Source organism: Takifugu flavidus, chromosome 4 (genome assembly GCF_003711565.1).
Source record: "Takifugu flavidus isolate HTHZ2018 chromosome 4, ASM371156v2, whole genome shotgun sequence".
Classification (NCBI taxonomy): domain Eukaryota; kingdom Metazoa; phylum Chordata; class Actinopteri; order Tetraodontiformes; family Tetraodontidae; genus Takifugu; species Takifugu flavidus.
Window position 1 is genome coordinate 1,552,677 of NC_079523.1, and position 25,229 is coordinate 1,577,905.

The 25,229-nt window shown below is 48.1% G+C and overlaps 1 protein-coding gene across 1 annotated transcript in view; it reads right to left on the bottom strand.

Annotated features, from left to right (window-relative positions):
* Positions 1–188: 188 nt before the first annotated feature.
* Positions 189–25,229, bottom strand: part of foxp1b (forkhead box P1b) — an 84,239-nt gene continuing 59,198 nt past the window's right edge. Inside the window, 11 exon segments of the mRNA XM_057028873.1 lie at positions 189–4,154; positions 6,609–6,775; positions 6,935–7,004; positions 7,805–7,926; positions 8,485–8,586; positions 9,132–9,208; positions 9,341–9,545; positions 12,583–12,666; positions 13,685–13,772; positions 17,669–17,776; positions 21,698–21,890. Coding sequence (XP_056884853.1) covers positions 4,010–4,154; positions 6,609–6,775; positions 6,935–7,004; positions 7,805–7,926; positions 8,485–8,586; positions 9,132–9,208; positions 9,341–9,545; positions 12,583–12,666; positions 13,685–13,772; positions 17,669–17,776; positions 21,698–21,890 — 1,361 coding nt within the window. The 3' untranslated portion in view covers positions 189–4,009.

A 25,229-nucleotide genomic window follows, 5' to 3' on the forward strand; every position in this document is an offset into this window, starting at 1 on the left:
TGCTGGTAGGAAAAGACAGTTTTAGGGTCTCTTTTTAATGACGATGTAATTTACACGGAGTCGGAACGACAGACGCAGCACAAAGACGGCCAGATTAGGAGGCCTCGCGTCGAGACCAACGTTCCGACTGTTCCAGCAGGAAAAAACGTCTCTGTTGCGCAACGGGAAAGAAAAAACTTGGGAGGAAGTCGTTAGAACAACCAGCATTTTATTGCATGTTTAGGACGCTCGCGCCAGTGGTTGCCACTGGCAACAGAGTGGTCTGCGTCAGGCAGACGAGGAATGACGAGATGGTTACAGACTGATGGAAGTGACGAGCAATTAGACTTCTCTTTCAAAAAGCAGGAGAAAGAAACTACAGAGTACATCTTCAAAGGAAAAAAAAAAGAAAGGAGCTGCCGCTGGATGAGAGCACCGCTGACAGCTCCGACCCCCCCCACCCCCCCCTCCTGACATCCCAGTAACAGAGTGGTGTGAGACGGGGAGGGAGCGACAGCGGACTGGGTGACTGGTGATTGATGAAACGATCGGGTGCTGCCAGCCTGTGACGTGGGGCCGTCGGACGCGCGCGGGCCGCGGCCTCCAGCAGCGTCTGACCTCTGACCCGGCCGCTGTGCTTGCTTGGACTCATTTACAATGACCCTTGAGATAAAAATATAAATATATTTTTGACGCCAGACAACAACATGGATGCAAAGGACAGCGGTGAGGCCGAGTGACATGGGTTTTTTTGTTTGTTTTTTTTCAAATAAAAAAGGAAAGACAGCATTTAACAATATTCTTTACATCTTGGCACTGCATTTTTTTTCTTTTTTCTCTTATTAATTTCATAAAAAATATCCTTAGATCGATACACCCTTATATTATTACTGACCATTTAATCCATAACCGCCCCCCCCCCATCCCATGTCTGTGAGACCGGGATTAGTCATGCATGATACCCCCGTCTGGTGGAGGAAATACACCTGTGTGCCCTTCTGTCCGAGGGCTGGAACCAACAACCATGGAGGCAGCGGTCGGACCATCAAAAGGTATCAAAAACAGCCGAACACTAAGAGGGAAAAATCTGTACAAAATGTTGCGCTCAATGATAACAGAGAAAAGTCTGTTTTCTATATTACAGTTTAAAATCCAAAATTGGGGATAATCCCCCCCCCCAGCCTGCCCTCGCTCAGCTCAACCAGATGTCCACACGGATGATTTTTTTTTTAAAAAAAAGAAAGGATTACCGATTAAATCTGCAGAACAGTTCTGATACATACAGCAGTTCTTTTCAAAGCTAATTCAGTTAATACAAAGCAGTGGCAATTAAGCAAACATCATAACACAAATGCACTTTGTTATAAAAAAAAAAAAAAAAAGAGGGCGGGGGGGCGCTTTACTGACACTTATGTACAATAATATCTGTCGGAAAAAGACCAAACACAAATGGAGCCACACAGCTGTGTGAGATTTGGGAACAAATGGCCTGAGTTGTGGAAATGGATTCATTTGGTTGAAAAGGAACAAATCATTTTTCCCTCCTCTCGTGGAAGCGTTATTCTCTCCATCGCATCAGACTAAACACGCGTCCAACCCGTCTTCTCCCTCTTCAACATTCCCTATCGGGCCCGGCTGAGGTACCGGCACCAGCACCGCGGTTCTCAGGCCGTTATCTTTAGTAACGTCGAGCTCCACGTGCTGAGAACGTTCTGATCTATCGGCGCTCTTCTTCCCCTGACTGGAGGTTGGGGGGGGAATGGGGGGGGGGGCTGTTCTCACGGTCCCGGCCTGCCTGTAACTGACCCGTCCCACAGCTGCCTGGACATGAAACCACAGACTGGCCCTTTTCTTTAATCAACCAGCAACCATAAAGTACCTTGTACCCAGCTTATTAGTTGACAGGAGTGTTTTTTAATATAAAAAGTAACATGATGACAGAAACTAAACACAATCATAAAGTCTTGCCGATCTTAACACAGACACTAAAACCCCTAAAAGTGGCATACAATCATTACAGAGGATACACATGAAGGATGAGTAAAAAGAAGAAACATTTCATCGTGTGGTCCAGTTGAAGAACAGAATCAGTTTGTCACATTGTTCCCTGCGAAGCTTCTTTTTTTTTGTTTTTTTTTTTAATTCCCATTATATTTCTCCTTTATCTACATGCCCTTAAATGTTACACACACATCTGCTCCCGTTTCCCTGGCAGAAAGGACAAGTTTCCCTAATTTGGTCACGGCGGCGGCGGCCCGACAGCACCTCCCAGTCACATTTGGTCACTGCAAACCCGTCCTGCTGGAGAACCCCCCCCCACCCCGAGACCCCCCCCCCCCCCCCCCCCCCCCCCACACTACCCCGAGACCCCCCCTTTGGTTTGGATAAAAATGAATGAAAGAAAAGAAGGAACTCGATTGGTTTCATGCTTGGGAGAGAATGGCTGAGAGATATTTGGCCTCATCTGCTATTGCATGAACACACAACAGTGACGTCATAGTTTATCTTTGGTAATCACAGAACGAGATATTAAAACACATCAACAACTCAAAAAAAAAGGCATGAAGATGAAACAAAAATGAAAACACTAATAATAAATTAACACAATCAAAAGTGGTTGATTGCAGTCGGAAATTCAGCCAACTGGACCCTCTTCCGCTGCCTCACGCGTCGACGCTGAAATATCCTCCTCCCCTAAACGCCCCGTTTGCCTCGGCTGTCGAACGCTGGAATGTGCGGCGTTTGTCTCCACGCTGGAACAAAACGAGCGTTTTTTTCTGGCGCGCGACGGCGCTCGACCGTTCGACGTGCGAGTCAGAGCGGAAAACGCGCGAGCATCCTGGAAGCTGCGTTCAGGAATCCCGATCGGTTGGTTGGAATCATTAACTCTGCAGGTGAACGCCCGGCATTTCCATTTTTCCTTATTCTAAAACAAACAGACAGATTCGCAGGTGACGGGAGGTTCTGCTGCGGCTCGGCGCGCTCGGCGGTGTCGGGCCGCTTTAAAGTCTAATTCCATAGGGACAAGTCCCAACCTGCACGATTCCTCTGTCATTCATTCCCATCTTAAATTAAACTTCATTGATGCGTGGAGAGAGCCTTCATTATGAGTAGTGCATTGAACGGACTTCATGAGCTGGGGGGGGGCCGAGGGGGGGTGCCGGGGGATGGTGACTTTTGTGTAAGATGCTGGAATAAATGACAGAAAAATTCTCCATGGAATCGGAGCGAATCCTAAACATTCACCGTCGAGCGCCGACCACACGGAAGCTCCTCAGCGTGGACATGAGGTCTGATCCCTTTAAAGGAATAAAAACACACACACACACACACACACTCGCGCGCACAACAGCACTGGATGAAAAGAGACATTAATTTGATATTGTAGAATGTTCTCACCCCTAAAAAAAAAAAAAAAAAATCCCAACGATACCGAATAAAAAGTGCCCCCCCACCGCTGATGGAATCAAAGCACTGAGACAAAGTGAAGGCAAAGACAAAGAACACAGGTCTGCGCCCCCTAAATGAAACGCCAGTCATTCTCCGTCTCTCTCTCGTGGTCTGAGAGAGGCAGGGGGGGGTGGGGGGGCTGAGAGAGAGACCGAGACAGGCAGGGAGAGGGTGAGGGGGTGGGGGTGGGGGTGGGCGGGTGAGACACCATTCAGGAGTGCAAGTCCGTCCCAGCTGCACGGGGAGGGTCACACCCCCCCGTACCGAACAAGCCCAGTCCCACTCAGAAGTAGAAACTCTCTTTTATAAGCTTTACTTGAACCCAAAGTAAAAATTAATCAAAGCGGACCTGGGGGGGAGGGGGGCTGGGGGGGGGGGGGGTCCTGTGCCCCCCGTGTCCTTGCTATGTTCTGTAATGGCACTAAGAAGTTCACTTGGAGACATTTGAGCGCTGTCTTCAGTGGCTGAGACTGCAGTTCAGTGTTTGTTATGTCTCGCAGACGATCCGGACCGTGTCTGCCTCCGGGGGCCGGGGGGGGGGGGGGGGGGGAGGGGAAGGGGGGGGGGGGCGGCACCGGCCTTACAGCATGTCGTCGTGGCCCTGGTCGTCGTCGTAATCTCTGTGGAGATCTAAATCTGGACTGTGATTGGCGGTTGTTACCAGGGAGAGGGGCCCGTCGTGGTCGTCGGGGTCCAGTGGTTCCTCCTTAACGCTGATGTGATGCCTGGAGGAAAGGAAAATAGGAATCTCTCACTTCTGCTGTCTCTGACCATTTTACATCCCCCCCCGCCTTTTATTAATAACCTTTCACACGTTCAGGAACAAAACGAAACAGGCCGAGCCGACTGTTTATAAAGAAGGAAACATGGGAACAAAAACACACGTCTGACATCAATGAGCGGGGGCCTCGCTGGTGCCGACGATAATTCCAGCTTTCTTTTGAGGGATTCCAATCCCGGGAAAAGCTGCGGGCTTTTTATTTTCGCCGCGAACTGACAACCGGGGTATTCACTTAGATTTGATAAATGAGGAAGATTAACAACGTGAGACAGAGAGGAGAGAATGGACTGTGTGGGGACGAGCGGGCCGCCGCTGTCAGCCTCCTGGTGGCGGAGGATCAGCGCCGCTCTGTGTGTTCCTCTTCCTGCTCGTTAACATGCGCAACCTGCGAGGCGGGTCTCCAGAGGACGACCCCTCGTCGGCTTCTATCATTAATCAACTTCAAGCAAACAGCAACCAGACACTGCAGCGCGGGCTTTAAACTCCAGAATTAATGCACATTTTCAACCAAGTGTCAATAAAGGAAGAAAAGCGCTGGCAGGAGCGACGCGCGAGCAGCGCGGCGGCGGCGGCTCGCTCTGCTCAACGCTGTGATAAGAAACAGAACCCTTATGAGAATAATAACGCTGTCACTTGTAAACAAGGAAAAAACACAGGGCTGCCCCCCCCCTTCCTCCCTGCAGCTCACAGCCTGGGCAAAAGAGCCACTAAAGAGATGAGATCTGCCAAATTTCTCATTAAAGGAGGAGAGCGAAGGGACGGCGAGGGAGGGGAGGAGGCTGGCGGTGGCAGAAACGAGCGCCGCAACCGTTTTGAGCGGCTGCGGGGGACTCGCCGCGGTAACGGGGGGTGTCAGGCTGCAGGTAGAGCCGTGTCACGATGAGGCACCGCGCTCATTTACTCCAACAAGGGACCGACGTCAAATTCTTCCAAAGCCCACGTTCTGATTTATTCACACCGGCGCGTCCTGCGAGATTCCCGACTATTGTGAGGAAGGCGCCCGTATGCTAATGAGCCCGCGCACTTTTTGGTGTGTAAATTATAAAAAGGGGAAAAAGTAAAGTCAGCTTTTCTATCATTTCAACATCAAAGTAACTCCACAAGTTGCCGTTGCCTCGGGTCTGACTCTGAGGCTGCAGGGCAGACATGAAATTGTTATTATTATGCTATTGAACTGCCTGCTGATTCTACACTTTGCTGATAATTAAGCGTCTCTGGATACCTGATTCTCTACTGGCTGCTCGCCGCTCTACATTCCTCCGTGTTAATGGCTGCATTCTCTCCTGCAGCAGCGGCGCTGGCGCATGTGGAAAACACATGTTGTTGCACACGGACTCCGAGTCAGATTTTCCCGCACGTGCACGGCGGCTACTGTGCGCTGAGCCCGTTCGCGGGCGCGAGGCATCGGGTGTGTTTAGTTAACAAGAGAAGAAAGTTCTTCAAAGACGAAAGAAAACAGACTGAACTGGTTTGGTGCTTGAATAAAGTACATATATAATTATAAAGAGCCGGAGAGCGCCATCAGCCCAAAGATAGAAGCAGAGGGGCTGATGGAGGAGCAGGCTGCCTTCAGGCCAGCACACCCATCCTGTCTCTGCCTTTCCTGTTCCGCAGCCACGCTCACAGCTATGTTCACAGTGATTAGAGATGGCACTTCCCTCCATTTGGCCAGAAGCTCATTACAGCACCTTTTTTTTTGGTTGTTTTGAGCCAGAATCCCCCCGAGCTCAATCATTTTAGGCGGCCGTCCCCAAGTGTGAGCAGGCTGTGCCCTGGTGGGCCGCCTCCACATCTGGAAGCGATGCGGCGCGCGCTGTATTATTTTAGGCTTCAAACAAGCGAGGAGACACTCCTTTACAACAAGTGAGAGGGGAGCTGCGGTTTCCACTGCCACCACAACTTTCCTACACGAGAACCCTGGATGAAGTAATCCAGACTAATTTTGCTTTTGCGTAGTTGCGCCGCTTCTTACGCTCTCGCCGCTCGTGTTTCACGCCGTCGGAAGCCAACAGCTCTGTCGCTCCGGGTCCTGGCATTTCGGGAATATTGGAACAAACTGGCGTGCTGAAGGTGGCGGGATGCGGACGGACACGTGGGGGGAGGGGAGGGTGTTATTTATTGGGTGTTACGACAACAGGGCGCACTGGTCTTTTCTTCCCTTGAAAAAGGTGGAGTTTCCTTTCCTGCAGGGAGGCCGGCCACAGTTCTGGCCATGACCCCAAACATCACTCTAATATAACCCTCCTCTGCTTTATTTATTGTCCTCCTACTCGCATTGTTTCTCTTTCATCCCGTGCCATGAATTTAGGTAATTTCTGGAGAATTCCGTGTGGGCGGGGAAGGTTCTTTTTCAGTTTAAATTTAGAATGTTGCCGTTTAGAATGTACGTGCCACTCACATAGCTGACAGGGGAGAGCGTCCGGGGCTGCTGTCACTGCCGTTGCTGTTTCCATGGTCCATCGCTCCATTCATCTCCTCACGGATGGCGTTGGCCAGAGAGTTAAGGGTGGGACTTCCAATGGAAGCAGTAGTGTATAGAGGTATGTTGTTTTCTGCCATCGAAGCCTGAAAAGCAAAGTCCAAGGCATCAAATGTGAAGCGGAAGAGAGCTGCCAACAGGGTTTCAGTGGCCCGTCACTCTCCTCATGCAGGCTCATCCCCTCTCAAAGCTTTCTCCTCCAAAGTTCAGATTACTGCAGCTAAAGATGAAGTCACCATGTTTACCTGGAAGGCAGCAGAGAGGGTCGGACCATAGCCCAGGCTGGTCTGAATGTTCTTCACTAAGGCTGGACTGCTGCAAAGAGAAAAATTTAATTACAAACCGCAGACTCATGTCTCACCTCGCATGCATTCCTAAGCTGCAGTATCTTATTTCATAAAGAGAAATCAATGCACTTTGTATAAGAACTAAACAAATTTACGGGTGTAGTAATGTGGATATTAAGGCTAAAGTTCTGAGCCGTTCAATCACTTGACAATACCACACAGCTTTGCATTTAATGGGAAGAGAGAGGAGGCTGATGGAGCGTGATGGATGGTGAGCAGAACACAAAAGACATGATGCCAACTTTGCAAAGGGGCATGCAGGAGTGCAGGCTGGGCCTTGAGAGGCCGCGGGGCAGGAGGAAGTGCTTACTGTACGAGCAGCTTGTCAAAGTTCTCGTCTGCGGCGTATTTCCGAGGGCGGCCTCGCTGTACGTGACGGCCGCGCTTAAACTCCTCATCATGAACGGTCCAAAAGGACCCAAACTCATCCTCTACTCTCACAAAGCACTTATGCAGCGAAAGGTTGGTGCGAATGGCACCCTGGGGAAGCAAAGCAGCAGGGGGCAGGGAGGGGGGGTGGGGGGGCAGATGCAGCGATGGACAAGACAGACACACACACACACACACACACACAGAGGGTGAGGACCAAAATGAAAACAAGCCATTGCAGGTTATGAAGCATCACCAAAAAGTTCCTGGAAGCATGAGGGGGAAGCAGGCCAAAGCAAGCGGGGACCCTGGACGTTATGGCACACAGACAATGAGATGGAGCAGCAAAAAGAGAAGCAGCTGCTTCCCATCAGACGCGACTCCGCAGGCCAAACCTACCCACTGATCTTTTGAGGCCGTCTCTTTTGGAACTCTATTTCGTCGACTGTCCACACAGCCCCTTTTACGTTTTCTACTCGCACAAAACACTTGTGAAGACTAAGATTATGCCGGACTGCATTCTGCAGTTGGTGCAAGAGAGAAAAAAAAAAACAGGTTGCTTATGAGTACAGTCAAAGAATCTGCATGTACAAGGAAAAAGAATAAAGTGTCACATGCTATGGCAGGAAAATACTGGCTAAAGAGTAGGAATGGCTCGTGCGCCTGAACTCTGTGGGAGTCTGGCTTCTAACACCGCTGAGCCCTAATGGTGGACAGGTCTAATCTCACATCTCAATCTTCTGTTGTTGTACAGATGTGTGTTTGTGTGTTTGTGGCCTGGAGGAACAGAGCGTTCCCGTGCTGCAGGCTCAGCCAGGAGTCACTGGCAGACCACTGCGATGTTAAACCAATGCCACCCACCATCAGAACATTTCGGCTTTCTTCGCTTTTCGTCTTTAAAAGAATGTTTTCGCCTCTCCTTGCTTTTCTCGGCAGTTCACGTGTTTGTTTAGAGGGTGGTTCCCAACTCGTGTGCAGATAGAGGATCCTTCATTATGCCTGGCTATCATGGAATCATCCCTGGCATTATCTCAAAGCCCTTTTAGGTTTAAGAACGTCGACAGGAGCAGGAAAATTACCTTCCACGTTGCAGCATTGCGCCTAAAATATGCAAACATTCGCGTGAACCAGTTGTAGATTTCGTTTAGTGTTAGCTGCTTTTCCGGAGAGTCGAGAATCGCCTGGATGAGGAAGGATGACAGAAACATAGTTTTAGAGTTTCGCTCCAGTCAAAAAAGTTATGACAGATCACGAATGGTTTTTGCCAAAATCTGTCCTGTACAAGAAATAATATTAATAACAATAAAAATAAGAGTACTGGAGCCGAGCTTCATCTGTCGGCGGCGCCTTTTATTCACAACAGCAGTTTTTCCTACTGTTGGGTGGGTGTAAATGAAGGGCAAGCGAAAACATTTCTCAGGCAGATTACAGGACAGCAATTACGGCTGACTGAGATTAATTCCTGAGATCCCAGATTACTGCAGCCCAGCAATAATTGAGTGGCCATTATGAAGCAGGTTCATCCCTACTGTTGTGTGAAATGAATTTGGTAATCACAGCCGCTGAAATGCTTCATCAAATGCAATTGTCATATGTGGCTTTTTATTTAAATCTCACACTCCCGTCTGCGTTCTTGCTTTGCTCTTTCCCAAACGCCTTTGATATTTAACAAGGCGAGAAGAGAGAAGCGAGGAGGCGCCAGCTTTTTTCCTGTAAAAGACCTTACCTGTCTTATTAATGAGGCGTACGTGAACGGCGGTCTGACGTCTGTGTTCATGTAGAACTCTTTGTTCTGACTGATGTCTGCAAACAAGGAACAAACGCAGTAAAGACATCAGCCGCCACAGCTGAACCGGAGGCCGACGATGCAAATGAGCCAGTGGGCCGAGGTGGGCGGAGTATTTATCTGTGGGTGTGGGCGTGCGTGTGGGGTACCTGGAGAAATGGGCATGTTGTATTTTTCTGAGTAGCGCCGTCGTATGTGACCCACGCTGTGGAGGCTGTTGGGCGTGATGACAGAGTGGGTCTGGGACAGGGGCGTGAGGGGGGCTGTGGGTGTGGTGGGGGTGTGGGGGAGGCTCAGAGGTGGAGAGGCTTCAGAGGCCGACTTGGACAGCGTGACGTTGGACACCAGGTTGAGCTGGAGGAAGCAAACAGAGAGGAAAACTGTTAACGACTTCTGTGTCGCCTCATTGGTGATGAACATGGACGTCTGCTCTTTACAAAAACCTGTTCCTCCTCCTTGGCCCTTCACACCCTGCTCTCTTTAGCCACTGTGTCATTAGTGGAAACTGCTGAGGTCGGCGGGGGGGGGGAACGGCTCTAAAACCAGTGATTGGTTCTCACCTGCTGTTGAGCCCCGTCCCCCCCAAATAAAGCAGTCAGGAGAAAAAGCCAAAGTGGGTTAATTAGGAGCTGGAAACGTATTGTGAAGACTTTAATTAGAAGCGTCCTATCAGTATGATCGGGAGATGAACTCATACATCCGTCTGACCTCCATCGTACGGGCCAGGGTGACCACGGTGAGGATGGCGGACGGCCGGACGGTGGACACCAGAGAACATCCGCTTCTACCATGAAGGCCCATTAAAGGAGTTTAGGTCATAATGGCTACGAGGTAAACTAATTACGGCTCTAAAGGTACAGCGCAGCTTCCTCCGAGCCCAGCGCCAAACCTCCACGCTGGAGCGGCAGTCAAGTGGAAAATGTTGTTGCCTGGTCCCCCCCATCCAGATATTAATTGGCAGGAAAACTAATGACACAGATACATATTCCAACCAAATTGTTCTAATTGCTGATTAGCCGAAGGATGCTTGTTTCCAAATTAAATATGAACTCGGACTGTGAGAAAGGCCAAGGCAGCAGGGAAAAGGGTAAATATTGGTGCGCATCGTCACCGTGGCGGGTTGATTACGGCCGAGATGAGATGCCAGACAGATTAACATGAACACACACGTCCTTTCCAGCTACTAATTAATGTTGCTATTTTTTACTTTTCCTGTAATTCATTTGAATAATTCGTCATCCAGTTTGCGACTGCGGCAGAATTTAGACCTGTGGGTCGTATCCAAGTCCCCCGAATGTCTATTTATGTTTTGGAGGATGAACTATGACTTTTTGGCCGAGTCTGTCTAAATAATTTGGATAAGTGCTGGGATGCACAAACAGCACGCTCTCACCAACAGTAGCGTCGTCGTGTTATCGTGAATGACAAGCAAAATAAATCCCACCGGGGTTCACGTGTTTCTGACGCAGCGCTCTCAATAGAGCGGAGCCGCGGCGTTGACTCCTCTTCCTGTGGATTAGCGGGCTTTGTTTCATGTTTCATCCATATTCCCTGGCAATAAACACACAGAGGCTCCAACAATGGGGCAGACAGGCTGGTAATAGCCTTGCCTTTGTTTGCCTCACCATTTGGGCTCACTCCAGCGCCCAGACAAAATGAGACTTCAGACTGAAATTAATTAAATGGTAATTGGTGATCTAATTATACTGGCTTTGACTCGGCGAGCTGCTAAAGAAAATAAACAAAAAGTCCCTCCTTAATTATGTATGGCGTAAAAGGTCAGATTTCTGACAAGAATGCTTAGTGACACCGAGTGCAGACGCCCACACACACACACACACACACACACACACACACACACACACACACACAACACACACACACACACACACACACACACACACACACAGATAAATGGCTCTTACTAATCTGGCTCATTTTGTTGTGATCCCTGCCCCGCAGCACCTCGCAACAATGAGTCTTATTCAGCCAACGATGTGCACGCACAGGATCGGATGTTTGTCTTTAATTAGAACTCACATAAACACCCTCCACTGTATTCTGCATTGAGTAGATTTTTTTTTTTTTTGGGGGGGGGGTTCTGAAGGACGATGCGCGACACCACGGGGCCGTGACCTCGGCGAACCCGGCCGAAGCCGCGCGTATTTATGGTTGGATTTCAGGGCAGCTGGCAGCAGGCAGAGTGGCGCTGCTGAACGGAGGTGTATTTATTTGAATAAAACTCCCAGCTCGCCCCCACGAGAGCGCCACCGCTGAGCTCTGACACAGACGTTCACGCAGGCCCCGGGGAGGGAGCAGAGGCAGCGAGCTCAAGATGCTATCGTGCCCCCTCGCCACTTTTCATATACAAATGTCCCCGTGTCTGAGCCCTCGTTTTGCTCTCTAATCTACACAATCAACGTGCGTGTGACACGGGCGCAGCTTTTACAGACAGCCTATTGTCGTTCCACATCTCCAGGCGCTTTATTCCGAGGGGCCGCGTTGCGTGAAGCGCAGACGGCCGCCGCGCGTCAGCCACCAGTTCTCTGACTGTAAATAAATGATCTGAGCGGCGCAGCGCAAAGAGGAGCCGTCGGTGTGGATGCTGCACATCTCTCGTGCATCATTTCAAATTCACGCCCTGCAGTAAAATGACATTTGCACATTAGGTTGGGTGAAAGGACTGTCAGACAGGCTGAAATATGGAGGCAAGGCCTCTCCTTAACCAAGGAAAAATGGCTCAGACACTCAGGAGCCATATGTTAACGCCTGACTTCTATAGGATGTGGATTAAGCAGCGCGGCTTATGCTGAACGAGAGATAAGTATGTTTAAAATAAGTAAGCTGCTGCAGCATTCTACAGTTTATGTAGTGTCTGTGTAATGTGTAATTCATATTTACGTAGAACAACGTATTAATATTCATTTAAAAAGTGCAGCCATGTTAAAGCAACATCAAAATTAAGTAATCATAAATATGGAGTATTTTAAAATAATAATAATGATCCTGACTAAGGTGCTGCTGGTGTGTATATAAATATGTATGTATATATTTGACATTTTTACAAATGTGAAGTTCCTAATGCTAAACGACTTTGTGAAGCGCGTCTGATTTTATTTGTTTGCGTTATTTCTCTGCTGTGCAGCGGTGCTCTGGGGCCGTTAGCGAGTGTGCAGCCAGTCCATCACAGACACCAAATTGAATCTCAGATGTCAGCAGATGTGCTCCTAACAATATTTACAGCCTCCCCCTCAAGAGAACAGCTGTTTTTATTTAGCAGATAAATAAGGAGATGGAGGAAGGGATTAATGAATACATGTGTGCCAATTAAGACAAACAAAGGGACGGGGGGAGGGACGAGACAGAGACGTATGACGGGGATGCTGCTCACCGGCTGTGGGGCGGCTTTGGGCTCCGTGGATTTGACGTGAAGGTGCGTCATCATGGCTTGCAGACGCTCTTTGTCTTTTGCCAGCTGTAGAGAGATCACAACATGGTTTTTTTTTCTCTATTTTTGCACCAACAGGATAAAAAACTCAACGTCATGGGTTTTAAAAATCCAATTAAAGATTTGATATAAGAGCAGAAGAATGCTTTTAGAAACATCTGCGCGCTCTCCACGATCTACCTGCAGTTCAAGGTTAAAGATTCTGCATCCCATAATAAGGCCGGGCCCTCTCTACCTGTCGAAAACTCAGCGCCGTCCCCGCTGCCAGCTTAAATCACGGTGATAGACTGCGCGCTGAGGAAGTCTGCGTCTGATAAAGCCCCTCCGACAGAGTGGAAATAACAGGACTGCTGTAATGTCGGAGCAACTCTATTCTCATTGTTTAACTTTAACATCCTGTAAACCACAACTGTTTATTACTCATTAACAGTAATTGGACGGCTTTTATGTTGCGAATATTAGAACCACAGGACATTGTTGCGTAAACTCTGGGACGCATTACGTTGGGTCCTGCGGCGGCTGGATAAAACAGACATTTTCAGTGCATTAAATAAGCAGCGAGGTCGTGGCCATCTCAGCCTTCGCCGTCAGGCGGCTCCTGGAACGCAGCGACAGGAAACCGGTCGAGCTTTTGTTTTTCTCCACGCCTTTGCGGATCAGATGTGAGGCTTATCAAAGGTTTCTAACAATAATCTCAGCACCTACCGACATTATGCCACCAAATCATCGTACAAAGTGTTTTATTGTTGCTGCCAAACAGTTAAAAGTCATAAATAACTTTGAAACCCAGTAAAATTCAAAATGTAATTATCTCTTCCACTTAGCCCCGGGCCCTTCATATATCTTTTCCTGGCTGTCATGCATACATAACACATTTTTAATGACTGATTACTTGCAAATGTACAAAATTATGCTGCTGCTTCCCCCCGTCAGTGACCCCGTGGCTGATATCAGGCAGACAGGGAGGGGTTCGGCAGACGTGGCGGATATGATGGGAGAAGAAGACACATAAATATTTGGGCCAAAATAGACGCGGAGACAATACCTGCAGCTCCAGCTGCTGGACGACCTGCATTTGCACCCGACACTGGGCCGTACTCCTGTCATCCAGGGCGTGCTCATTGTTAAGATGCCTGGAAAACACAGAAAATAGAGAGCCTGTGAAGGAGCTGATGCCGGGCTGATTTCTGCTTCGCAGCCGCGCACGTGTCTGCAACAACAGCAGCTGAACCCCAGTCAAATATGTGGTAACCTTTAGGTAAATATAAACCAGCTCCGGCGCACACTTTCTCTTTTTTCCAAACTCACGACAGTTATTTCTGCTCCCAGATAAGAAGCCGGACTGAAGGATTTCCAGATGGAGCCCTGAGCCGAATCACACCCCGGTGCCCTCGCGCCGCTCCCTCGCGCTGCCGCGTCTTTTTATTCAGATCAAATTGTCCCTTTTTTTGTTTTTCTTCCCGCCGCCGCCGCCTTTAAAAGGAGCGCGTTTGAGTGAAGGCAGAGGACAACAGGACGGGGAGATGTGATCTGTCACAGCCGTGAATTATGGACGTAATTATGCGTACAGGGATGCTCTCTTTTCCTGTACATTTAGAACTAATCTAAATAAGTAGCTCACCGGGTAGCAGGCGAGCTTTTTTCCCATGATTTATACAAAATGGTGGAGATAAGGTTCACAACTAAGGGAAATATGATTGGAGGAATTTTATCAGCTGCCGCATGAATTACTGTTTGAAAATGCTTATGCAGGGGCATTTCATTAATCATTTAATCATAATCCGAGCAGGATGTTTGAACTGATTTCACAAATACCCTTTCATTTCACTACTTCATTATGCTCGCTAATGGATCCAATATATTATATATATCATAAATTATATCACATCTTCGGTGACCATGTAGGTCACTGTCACCAGGCACGTCCGTGTGCACGCAGTGGCGCCGGCAGACGAGGGGAGACGAGTGCAACGCGCCCGCCTCTCCAAATGCACTTTTTCTGTCATTTACTGCAAATCAAAACTAGTCAGAGTCAACCTGCGAAGGTGCGGCGACAGCGGCGGCGTTGTGATGGCCCAATAAATCTGCCGCCGCTGCTTTTTACACGGACGGCACATTAGTGCATGTAAACTACACGTGGACGTCGAGGCAGCCGACACACGTGGAGGACAGAAAATTGATAGTTCTGCTGGAGGAGGCGCAGGTTTCTGTGGTGTTTTCCACCCCGAGATGAATGATTTAAATCTTATGTTTTGGTTATATACATATATTTTTTTTATTTTATATTATTTTATTTTAAAATGGCTGTGATATGCATTCAGCAGCCAAAGTTAATTATTAAAAGGAAGCCTGGGCTTTAACCTCCATCTGCTGAAATCAATTCAGACTTTGCATCTATTTAAGTTAAATAGATTAGATGGAGTTAAATAAATGCCCATTTAATTAAGGAGCTCGAAAATGAAACTGGTAAACATTTCAGGACATCTTTGTAAATTTCAAAGGGGAAAATAATAGGTGAAGACGTTTCAGCTTCAATTTAACCAGCGCGGGCTGAATTTTCAATGAAGGGCGGCCTACGTGAGCAGCTTTGGAATTTCTCTGTTCATAGGAGACACGTGCGCCGCTTCTTTTCATCCTTTGTTACATTCCACTTTATTTCTTTAATGACATGGAGAGTCACAGTGCATAATTAATAGGAAATGAAATATTCAAATGGCCCTAATGCAGCCTTGAGAGGAGTGTCTGGACACGGGAGCGTGGGGATACGGGGGAGCTGACATCCAGAGAGACTATCAACGTTGGCATGTGTCACTTTCTAGGCTTCAAATGAAGCTGCTTTTAAAAGCTCTCTGGCAGGATATCGCTCCCTGATGTAAACGTCACAATAAAACAACTTAAACAGACATCGTTTGTAATAGTTGGCTTTTTTAAATAGAGCGGTTAGATGCCTAAACATTTCAGGACATCTTTTTTTTACCGATGTAATTATATGGACGGACTCGGAACTGGAAGCCGTCTCTGAGGGGAAGCTTCATCATCTTCGCCCCTTACCTTCACGCTGAAATTAATCCTTCCTGATTTATACTTCTAATTATTTCTAGGGTATTAAAATCTAATTGGCAGTATGACACAACCCACTGTACCGACTTTGTGTGTGATTTTTTTTACATGTTTAGCTGATTTGTTTCCATCATCCAGAGTAAAGCTGTGATGAGGTTTGAGAAGGCAGCGCCGGCGTGGGCCGACAGGCGGACGGCGCAGCACTAGAGGGCACTGCAGCGTTTCAGTGACCTCTGGCTGGACACCGAAGAGAAAGGGTCCTGACCCCCATAAAAGCACCAGGCGCCGGCCTGAGAGCAGCCCCACCCTTCTGTGTGCTGAAACCAAAAAAACAGGAACTGGCTCTGGGTGTTTTGTATTTATCAAGACAGTGAGTGAAGGTATGTAATGTTTTCTTTAAAAGATAGAATAAATACACACAGTTTAAAACAACAGTCGGTCCTGTGTTGGTTGTTACTGTTGGCATGTGGAGCAGAAATCTGGTTGACGTTAGCGTCCTCCTCACCTTTCTTTCTCTCTGGAATACAGAACACTGTGTTCTGCTGACTACACACACACACACACACACACACACACTCTGAGATTTTCACCATTTCTCCCTAGACATTGCTGGGAGCGTTTTAATTCCTGATGTGTTCTTTATTTTTCAGGCTGGAGTGTTTCTGGAGGGCTGCAGTATCAGTCGCAGGGATTCATGTGGAAGTGCTTAAGGGTTTGAGAGTTAACACCTTGGTGAGCCGCTCGCACTCTCGCCGGCGCTTAAACAAAGGCAGCTTTGTGGAGACTCTCCCCAAATGTTTTCTTAACATGTTCCAAGCAGTTGGAGCAGGCAACTAAAGTAAACAAGATGTTGCCATGATAAAAACACTTGTAAAAACAGAGCTGAGTGCACTTAGAGACTTTTGAAGGCAGAGCTCGAGCAGGCAAACCGAATCTAATTCCCTTCTCTTCTATAAACAAAGGGTGAGGCAGTGTCAGAATACAATAAATAGTGATGGATTTTAAGGGGCACTCCCAAATCTAAAATATATATGTGTGTGTGTGTGTGTAAACACGTGGGTGTGCACTGCTCGGTTTAGTATCTGCAGCTCTCAGGCTGCTTAACAAAGTGGAATAAAAACATACAGTAACGGTCTCCTTATTTTGACCTGCACAAGCTTGGCTCCCGAGCGGATTTATGGAAACAGGAAAAAATTGAAAATGGCATCAAAATGCTGACGAAGTGAAAACGTTCAGCTGCCTGTCGGGCGGCCGTCGCCAGCACCTTTTACGTGAGGATCTCCGCGAGCTGGCCGAGGGCTCGTTTCAGGATAATGGAATCGTGTCATAGCTTGTTTAAAGCGCGGCTAATCCGAGGCGACGGCGAGCCATCGATTGGCTGCCGCGATGCAGATGTTTCTCCCCATCTGGAGCTACGATGGAGTCACTGGTGAGCAAACCAGGGACCCCTGACACAGATCCAAACTGGACCTGCTGGAACCCTCTAAACTGCCCCCGCCCCGTGACGCTGAGCAGCAGGTGATCCTGACTGGAGCTGCGCTAACGCAGACGATAGGAAGCAGACGATACTTTAGGTAAAACACAGTAATCTGGAAAACAAGACAAAAGAGCAAAGACAGGAGGGAAAGACAAACAGCCCGGTCCCCCTGTCCTGTGGCAAGGGCAAACATGCTGAGTGGACTAAGTGCAGGTTGCCACAGATAAACATCCTACTGTTGTTTGTTTGGGAAAAATGTCCGCCATCACCATGGGAACCGTATTTATCACAGGAATTAGAGGCCCATGCCGTTCTCAGAAGGAGACCCAACAACTGCACCCTTGTCGAGGGAGCACCAACAAAGGCGCCGCTGTCGGGAATAACAATCAGGGACACCTGTAGTGCCTCCGGGTCGCTCCACGCGTAATCCATCCCACGCCGGGACAAACGAACCGCCATGAAAATGCACCTTCAGCGGAGATTTTCACTTACTTGAGGAACGAATGGAAATCATCAAACACCGCCTCGCATCCAGGCCACTTGCAGACGCCGTGGCTGTAGAGAGGGTGGCTGTGGTGGGAAGGCTCCTCTAGTGTGGACCTGAAAGGGAGAGAAAATCAGTCTGAGAGCTGCCGCTTAAAACCTGATTTCCAAGCACAAACAGGCCTATGGGCATACAGTAGAGGCGGCTCTGATTTGTCCTGTTAAGCTGGTTGTCTTCCCATTCTTTCTACTTAGGAAGGATGACCATGTGGAAAGGGAGCACCCGCGTGGTCTCTGCTTGATCTCCTAAAGAGCAGGGCCTCACATTGTGAAAGAACAACTGAATCAATACATAATTATTTAGTAGCGCTGAGCCATGCTGCGCTTCTCTTTGATGCAGACTGCTCCGGGGCTCCCTCCACCCCTGCTTTTCCTGTGCTGCCAGCTGAATCATGTCCCCAAGCACACCTGGAGGAGCTCGCGCCACAACATGAAGGCTTCCAGAAGTGTTTGGCACTTTCACGCCGTGAGCACACAGTAAACATCCATAGCTGCCATTGATCACAGACTGACCGATTCGAGTCACCTGGGGCTGATAAGTGTCTGTGCACAGGCAGCATGTGGCTCCCAATAATGGGGACATGCCTGAAAAACAAACTTTACAACATTTTCCATATGGTGAGAGGCTTTGGAAGCCCGGCTAGCCGCAGCGAGCAGAAGCAGCCTGCGTGCAGCGTCTGGTAGGGGAGCGGGACAGGCGGCCATATGGACACAGGCACCGTACGAGACACACAACTTTCAACAATAGGAGCCTGGGGGGCTGGCCTATATCGCTGGCACCTGTGCTGCCGCTGCTCTCAGGCACGCGGGGAGATCCATTAGAGCATAAAGCGTTGTTTTGGCATGTGGGATCAACACCAACCGCTACAATATCACACATATATTAAGCATAAAATGCTACCCAATGCTATGCCCTGGGGGAAGGGGCGGGAGGGGAGGGGGGTGTGTGAGTGGGACTTCCAAAAATGACAAGGCTGTTCACAGTCATTGGGTTGAACAGCTCAGATGCTCAGATTAAAATCTCAATTGTATCAGTGTTGGTAAAGCTGCGCCTCAAGTAGGAAATTTCATAGGTCTTCACAGGTTTCCTTGTGTTCTAATTACTTGCTTAAGAGTTCACGTTGTTCATAACATGTGATAATTGCATTGCAATTAGGAATCAGTCAAGCATTCATGAATGTGGTTAGTAGCTTTTTTCCCTCCCTCTTCCAAAAGTCTGATTTTTATTTTTTTTAAATTCAATTATGAATTATGCATTCACATTAGGACCTCTGTTTTGATACAGCTAATAAATAGATGACGGAAGGCCCATTATAATCAGTTTTTAACAAGGAAATGTCTGGACCGGCGAAGGCATTGCTGGTTTTTAATTTAAGGAGATCCTTTTTTAATTCTTTACGGGCAGGCATGTTGGTTAATTGTGTATTAATAAGATATTAAAATGTGGAGTGTGCTGGGAATCAGTGAGCACAAAGCTCTGCGAGGGGCTGGCAGCTCAAGAGCCGTATTAAACGGCGGATGGCTAAACAGTAATAAATGACAGAATTTGCACCAAATGGGCTACATTAGTGTCATGGGAGAGGAGCAATGAATCTTTTTTAACTTTTTCCCTTCATACTTGATGAAACATTCAAGAAAACCCAAAAACAGTCGTTGCCGTCGCGTCCTTGTACTTATTTCTAATTTGTTCCCCTGCAGCTGTGATGTCGCCTCACAGTAGAGCTCCTATAGGTGCCCGGAGCGTGGCTGGACATGCAGTTTGGAATCAGACGCTTCCAGCTGCCAGACAGTTGTATTACAGCCCACTTCCTTTGATGGGACGCATTAAACAAGTCATGGTGATCCACGACGTCTGATGGGCCGAGGGAGGGAACCGGCTGATTTAAGAGGTCAGAGCGTGGCCGCCCTTCCCGTCTCCGCCCGCTTCCTCCCCGCGACGCTGCACGGTTTACCCCGAAAGATTTAATTATCTCTTTCTTTCCTGGTGTAAGACCAATGAAAAGGAGAAGGGATGGGAGTGCTGAGCCAAATCTGATAATTTATCTCTTTAACAGATTGCAGCGCTACAGTCCCCGAGCTGCGGTTACTGATGGTTGTTGGGAAGTAAAGTGGGCCAAGTGCTGTGCGAGGATGCTCCCCCTTACAAAGCTGATGCAGCACTGTTCTGGGAATTTGTGTCAGATACAGATCAGACACATTTCATTTAAATAAGCAAATCACTGAATAAAGATAACCTGACTCGCGGGGGTGCATGTCTATCTGTGCATCCTGGTTCCCGGGCAGGGAAACGACCGCGCCTGACTGGGGATGTTGTTCGGAACAATCAGATCCCCGACCTGCTTCGCCCGACTGTGCTGCGAGACGAGTGAAAACACAGAACACGTGCCCCATCTTCGGAGTGTCGGGCCCGCTGTGATTGAATTTCTCCTCCTTCCTTAAGACGGAAGTGCAAAGCCGGAGAGTGATTCCTGTGGATGCACTTAAGGTTTTAGTTGCAGGCGTCGTTGTGCCTGGGCAGATTTTATATGACACGTGAAACTAACTACACGGTACTTAGGGCCTGCTGTAAACCAATCTGAAGCCAGTCGGGAAAACAGGTCCATCAGCAGAGAGGCTTGTTTCTGTTGCATGACAAAAGGACTCACAAAACCACATCAATTAAAAGTTCATTAAGTTCAGCACGGGGAGGAGGAGAGGATGCTCTCTATTTACGCCCGGGCCGGCCCAGCCCATTATCTCCAACCTGATTATTCAAATCCCTGGATTATAACACAGACGTTTTCTCAGAGCTTTGCTTAGAATAATCGTGCGTACTAATATTTCATTTTTCTTCCCATGGAGTATGATTGGAATTGAGTCCGCGGCATCAAAAGAGATGAACAATGCTCCTGATAGTTGTGAGATTCAAGCGTTTCAAAATTAACACGCAAAAGGATTATTGGTTGTGTGGATCTAAATTAGCATCATTCAGCCTTTAACGGGGACGTGTTTAGTGTTCTCTGTGTCCTCTGGTCTTAGCCACGGCACATCTGAAAGCCTGAGCAGATAATCCGTGGCATCCCAGAGCAGATGGGCCGCACGAGAATCACCTGCTCGGGTTTTTGACAGATCTAAGATACTGCGAGAACACTCAGACAGAGGTTGCCTTCCTCACTTAGGCTCGTGTTAAACTGCTGTTGACGTCTTCTTTAATCTCTGACAGTCAGCGTGAGGCAGAGGCTGCCAGCTCTGGCGCTACGTCTGCTCCCATCTCGGCTCCGGCTCTAAGCTGAGGCTGGTTTGTGTCTTTCCTGACAGCGATGCTCACCTTGTTTGCAGCGAGTCGGTACTCTGGTCTTCAAAAACCATCAGCCGCAGCCTCGATTAATTCTCAAAGCACTTTTGATTTTTTTCTCCTGTGTCTGGACGGGAAGCTAACTTTGAACCTCGCTAAAAAACATACATTTGTTTTACACCAATACCAAACGCGGCGCACATGCTACATCAGTTAATCAAGCTAATTTCTCTCAAGGTCCCTCAGATCTTCACTTCACCCTCCCCTCTTCACCTCCAAAGGCCTGTTGGCGTGTGTGCTAAACATGTTTCCATCGGCGCTGCTTTCGTACAGACGTGCAGGTTTTGATCAGTGAAACACAAGTACGCAGCGAGCTCGGGGCGCCTGGAGGCTCCTCGCCAGCATTTCAAAGATCAAGGCCTTGATGGAAGAAAATAAGCAAACGTGTAGGATGCCAAATTAATTCCTTCCTCAAAGGCACGGCACCTTCTATGGGCAACTCTTCCGGGGTCAGAGGGTTTGTTTGTTCCGCGGTGTAACCGCCGCCTTTGTTTTAATGCGTGAACTGACATGTGACGACCACGACAGCAGGTCGATTACACAACACACAATTGGCTTTTGTGTTGTCTTTTCATTTCCATTAATACTTCCTTTTGTCTTGGCTGTCCCGATTGATGCAACGCAAAAAGAGGGGAGGAGATTACCCTTCTCTCTTGTGACTCATGTACTGCCCATTGGTGGAGGCGTGCTGGTTGATGACCGGGTTCTTTGGCGGTGCCGGGGAGGAGAGGTCGAGGCCCCGGTGGCCGTTGTTGCTGCTGCTGTTGTTGTGCTCCTCCTTCACGTGAGCGTTTGTCACTTCCTTCCACAGTTGCTGCAGCTCTGCTGGAATTATGCCTGAGACAAACAAATGGGATAATTAAATCAATTAACAGCTAATCCAGCACTCTCCTTCATCACTTAATTAAATCAAAGCGTCTGTAAACAAAGCTGAGTATTAATTAGAAAACATTCCACTACACACGGGGTAATGCACTGAGAGCCTGCTCATGCCTCCTCCCTTTTCTCCACCACTTAGTTCTCTCCCTCCTATTTTTCCTGTGATCTGAAGCGTGTGTGTACACAAATCCCTGGCATTCACGCACATTTCATGCCCAGAGTAAATAATTAACATCCAGACGAGGCATGAAATCTGAATAATCACCGTCATTTTCACCCAACAACGGAGATGCGCAGAACACACACAGGGAAAAGTTTACAAAAGCAAGACTGGGAAAAACATCCCACCCTGACAACCTGAGAAACAAGACCCCGGGGTAATATTCTCAAAAGCGCATTAATGTGCAAAATACTTAAAGCTCTGCACCGCCTCCAATTGACACAGAAGACTTAAACCTCATTTAACAAGTCAAGCACACTGCGGCTCAGGCAGCCCTTTGGAAAAAAAAAACACCTTCAAGTCAGAAGACATGTTTTCCACGCTGGAAAACATCGGTGTGTGTAACGTTTCTGCACGGGGGCGACGGCCATCCTGGCATCCGGGGCTGTGACGGTACATCACAGCACACGCGGCCGCAGACGTGCGTTTGTCTCAACATACTGCCCTTGGCTAACCCCGCGTCCAAACGTGCGCTGGAATATCAAATCGGGGAATATGTCGGGATTTGTACCGGGTATTCAAATCGCTGCTTAAATAAGCCCCCGTGTTTTTTAAGTAGCGAAGGAGCCCTCGAATATGTGGTGAATTTAACCGGCGCAGATGGGCGAGACCACTCGTTTAACATTACAATTAATTAAATCCATCCTTAAAATGAGCACTGGCAAATGAGAGATGATTTGCACATGCTTATCTACTTGGATTTATATTCAGCCCCCCCTCGTTTCTCATCAGCAGCTCTATAGATACCAGAAGTGTCCCTGTCAAGCTCTAGATTGTAACACATTGTCTGCAAAATGCTTCGTCTTAATTTATTCCTGTTGTGGAAAATAACTATGAGGTGAAGATCTCAATACGATCAGCAAAAATATTTTTAATTTGATAAGCTACTAAAGATTTTAATTATGCTGGTAATGGAGAACATTGGCCTAATGAGGCGGAGGACTCCAGAGAGACTCAGGGGCTAAGAACTGTGAAATGAGTCTGATAGGATTGCTGTAAATTCACACTGGGTCGTTTGCATATCAAAGAGCAGGAAATGATTACAGGACAAATCAATAACCTTTTCACGTTCAAAGGAGCGGATATTTCAACACCCTTGCTCTATTCTACCTCTGTTATTCTCTTCGACGCCTTGATGTGCCCTAATCGAAGTGCACGTCCATGACAGGCTAAACATGCTTAACACCGCGCTCTGTTTTATAGCATTCTAATCCACCGCTCGCTCACTTCTAGTGGCATTATCAAAGGATCCATTCTTGCTTTTTGGATGGCTTACGGTGACTTTGAAGGCAAAGTCGTCTCTTCATTTTTTATTTTTTTATTTTTTGATGGCTGCTTTGGAAGCAGAAGGTCACTGGTGATGCGACCGTCCTGTGTTCCGACAGCAGGAACAATCATTTTCCCTCACTCGGTGCCCAGTGACAGTGTGCGATGTATTTTTAGCCGATGTGCTTGACAGGGCGGCCCACACTAGCTCAATTACCCAGCAGTCCTGGTGACCCCGACACCACTGTTTACTTGCAGTGGATGGAGCTGCGTGATGATAGGTAACGGAGCGGGACCAGGCTGTCTCTTTCTGGATCCGAACCGGAGCCTCTTCAATCTTTACAACAGCTACGGCTCAGGATTCCGCGTACAGGACAGTGAAACGTCGTTACACAAATGTCGCAGGGATGATTTTATTCTCTTCTTAGATCGAATGTACCGAGCTTCTCCCCGTCCGATCACTGCGAGACCCATAACAACGTTCACCTGGAAATTCTGTTTCTTAGCTCGCTAGTTCGTGCCGTGCTTTGGTTGCCAGATTGGTTTATCTTTCCTCTTTCCATTTTTCAACACAACTCTCCCACTCATTATGACTGGGAGATACAGACAAGCACTCTAAAAAATGTATGTTGTTGGGACACTTGATTGATCACTGGCCCCCCCAACTCAATTTTACCTCTGCAGGTAGCTCTGGCACCGAGACCGGCCGAGCTCTCCGACCTTTTCCTGTCCTTGTCCCCCTGTACCCAGGTGACCATGTTCAAGCAAGCAGAAAGTTGATTTAAGGTTCATAATGACATCAGTTGCAGGCCATCATCCCCCAAATAAAAAATGGCCCCCGGTGCTCTGAGCTCTTTAAACCCGAGCTGTTACTTCTCGCACAACGCTGCCATTGCAGGGGGGTCGTGAGGGGCAGTGACATTGCTATTAGTTTATTGTTCCGTCAGGCTGGGACCTTTACTGCACCCCTGTTTATGTTGCTGTAATCAGTGTCCCACTGATACGCACCCCTTAGGCCTGAAATATGTGCTGTCCTACCGCTGCAGGAACTATTACCGCTGGCCCAACACTGGACGTATCCATCACTGACAGGTCAGCCACATTACCCGGCGCTGTCCCTGACGTGCCACTGTTCTGTGTGCACTTCATGGCTCGCCACATCCTTTGCTTTCATATTACCCGCAAATTTGTCTTGTCACTGTCCCACTGGCAAAGCCTAGACAGCTTAAATGATGTTATGCAGCTACAAGAACTTGGTCCCTTGCCGAGCAACCTCTGCCGTTTAAGTCTGAGCACGCGCACGTGCACGCGCGGGCGGTATGGGATGTTCGTGGTCACACGGTCGCATAAACACGCAACTCTAATGCGGCGAGTCTGGGAGACGTGAGCCTGAGCAACACTGACTCATTTTGTTGGGTCAAGAAAACAGGCTTTTTTTTTTTCTTCTTCTTCTTTTGGATCGGCGGCAGGTCGATCAAATTTATATTTATGGGAGTTTACGTCCTCCCCAAACACATTGTTGTAATTTATAACAGATATTCTCCGGCTCCTTCCAAGACTTTAAACATTAATGTCAAAAGAATTTACACCAACAGAGAAAAATTCTAATCCAGATAATGTGAGCGATTGGTTTCAACCTCAAAGGCATATCTGCGAGTTTATATTTAAATGTTTCGGAACGTTCCTCAGAACTCACAACCAAGCGTTCCTTCATTCCTGTTTTGGCTTTCCAACATGGAAGCAGTCAGCCAGCGCGGTGGCACTTTTCTCTGCCGCAGTCACAAAAGTCATCGTCTCGTCCGAGCACATGA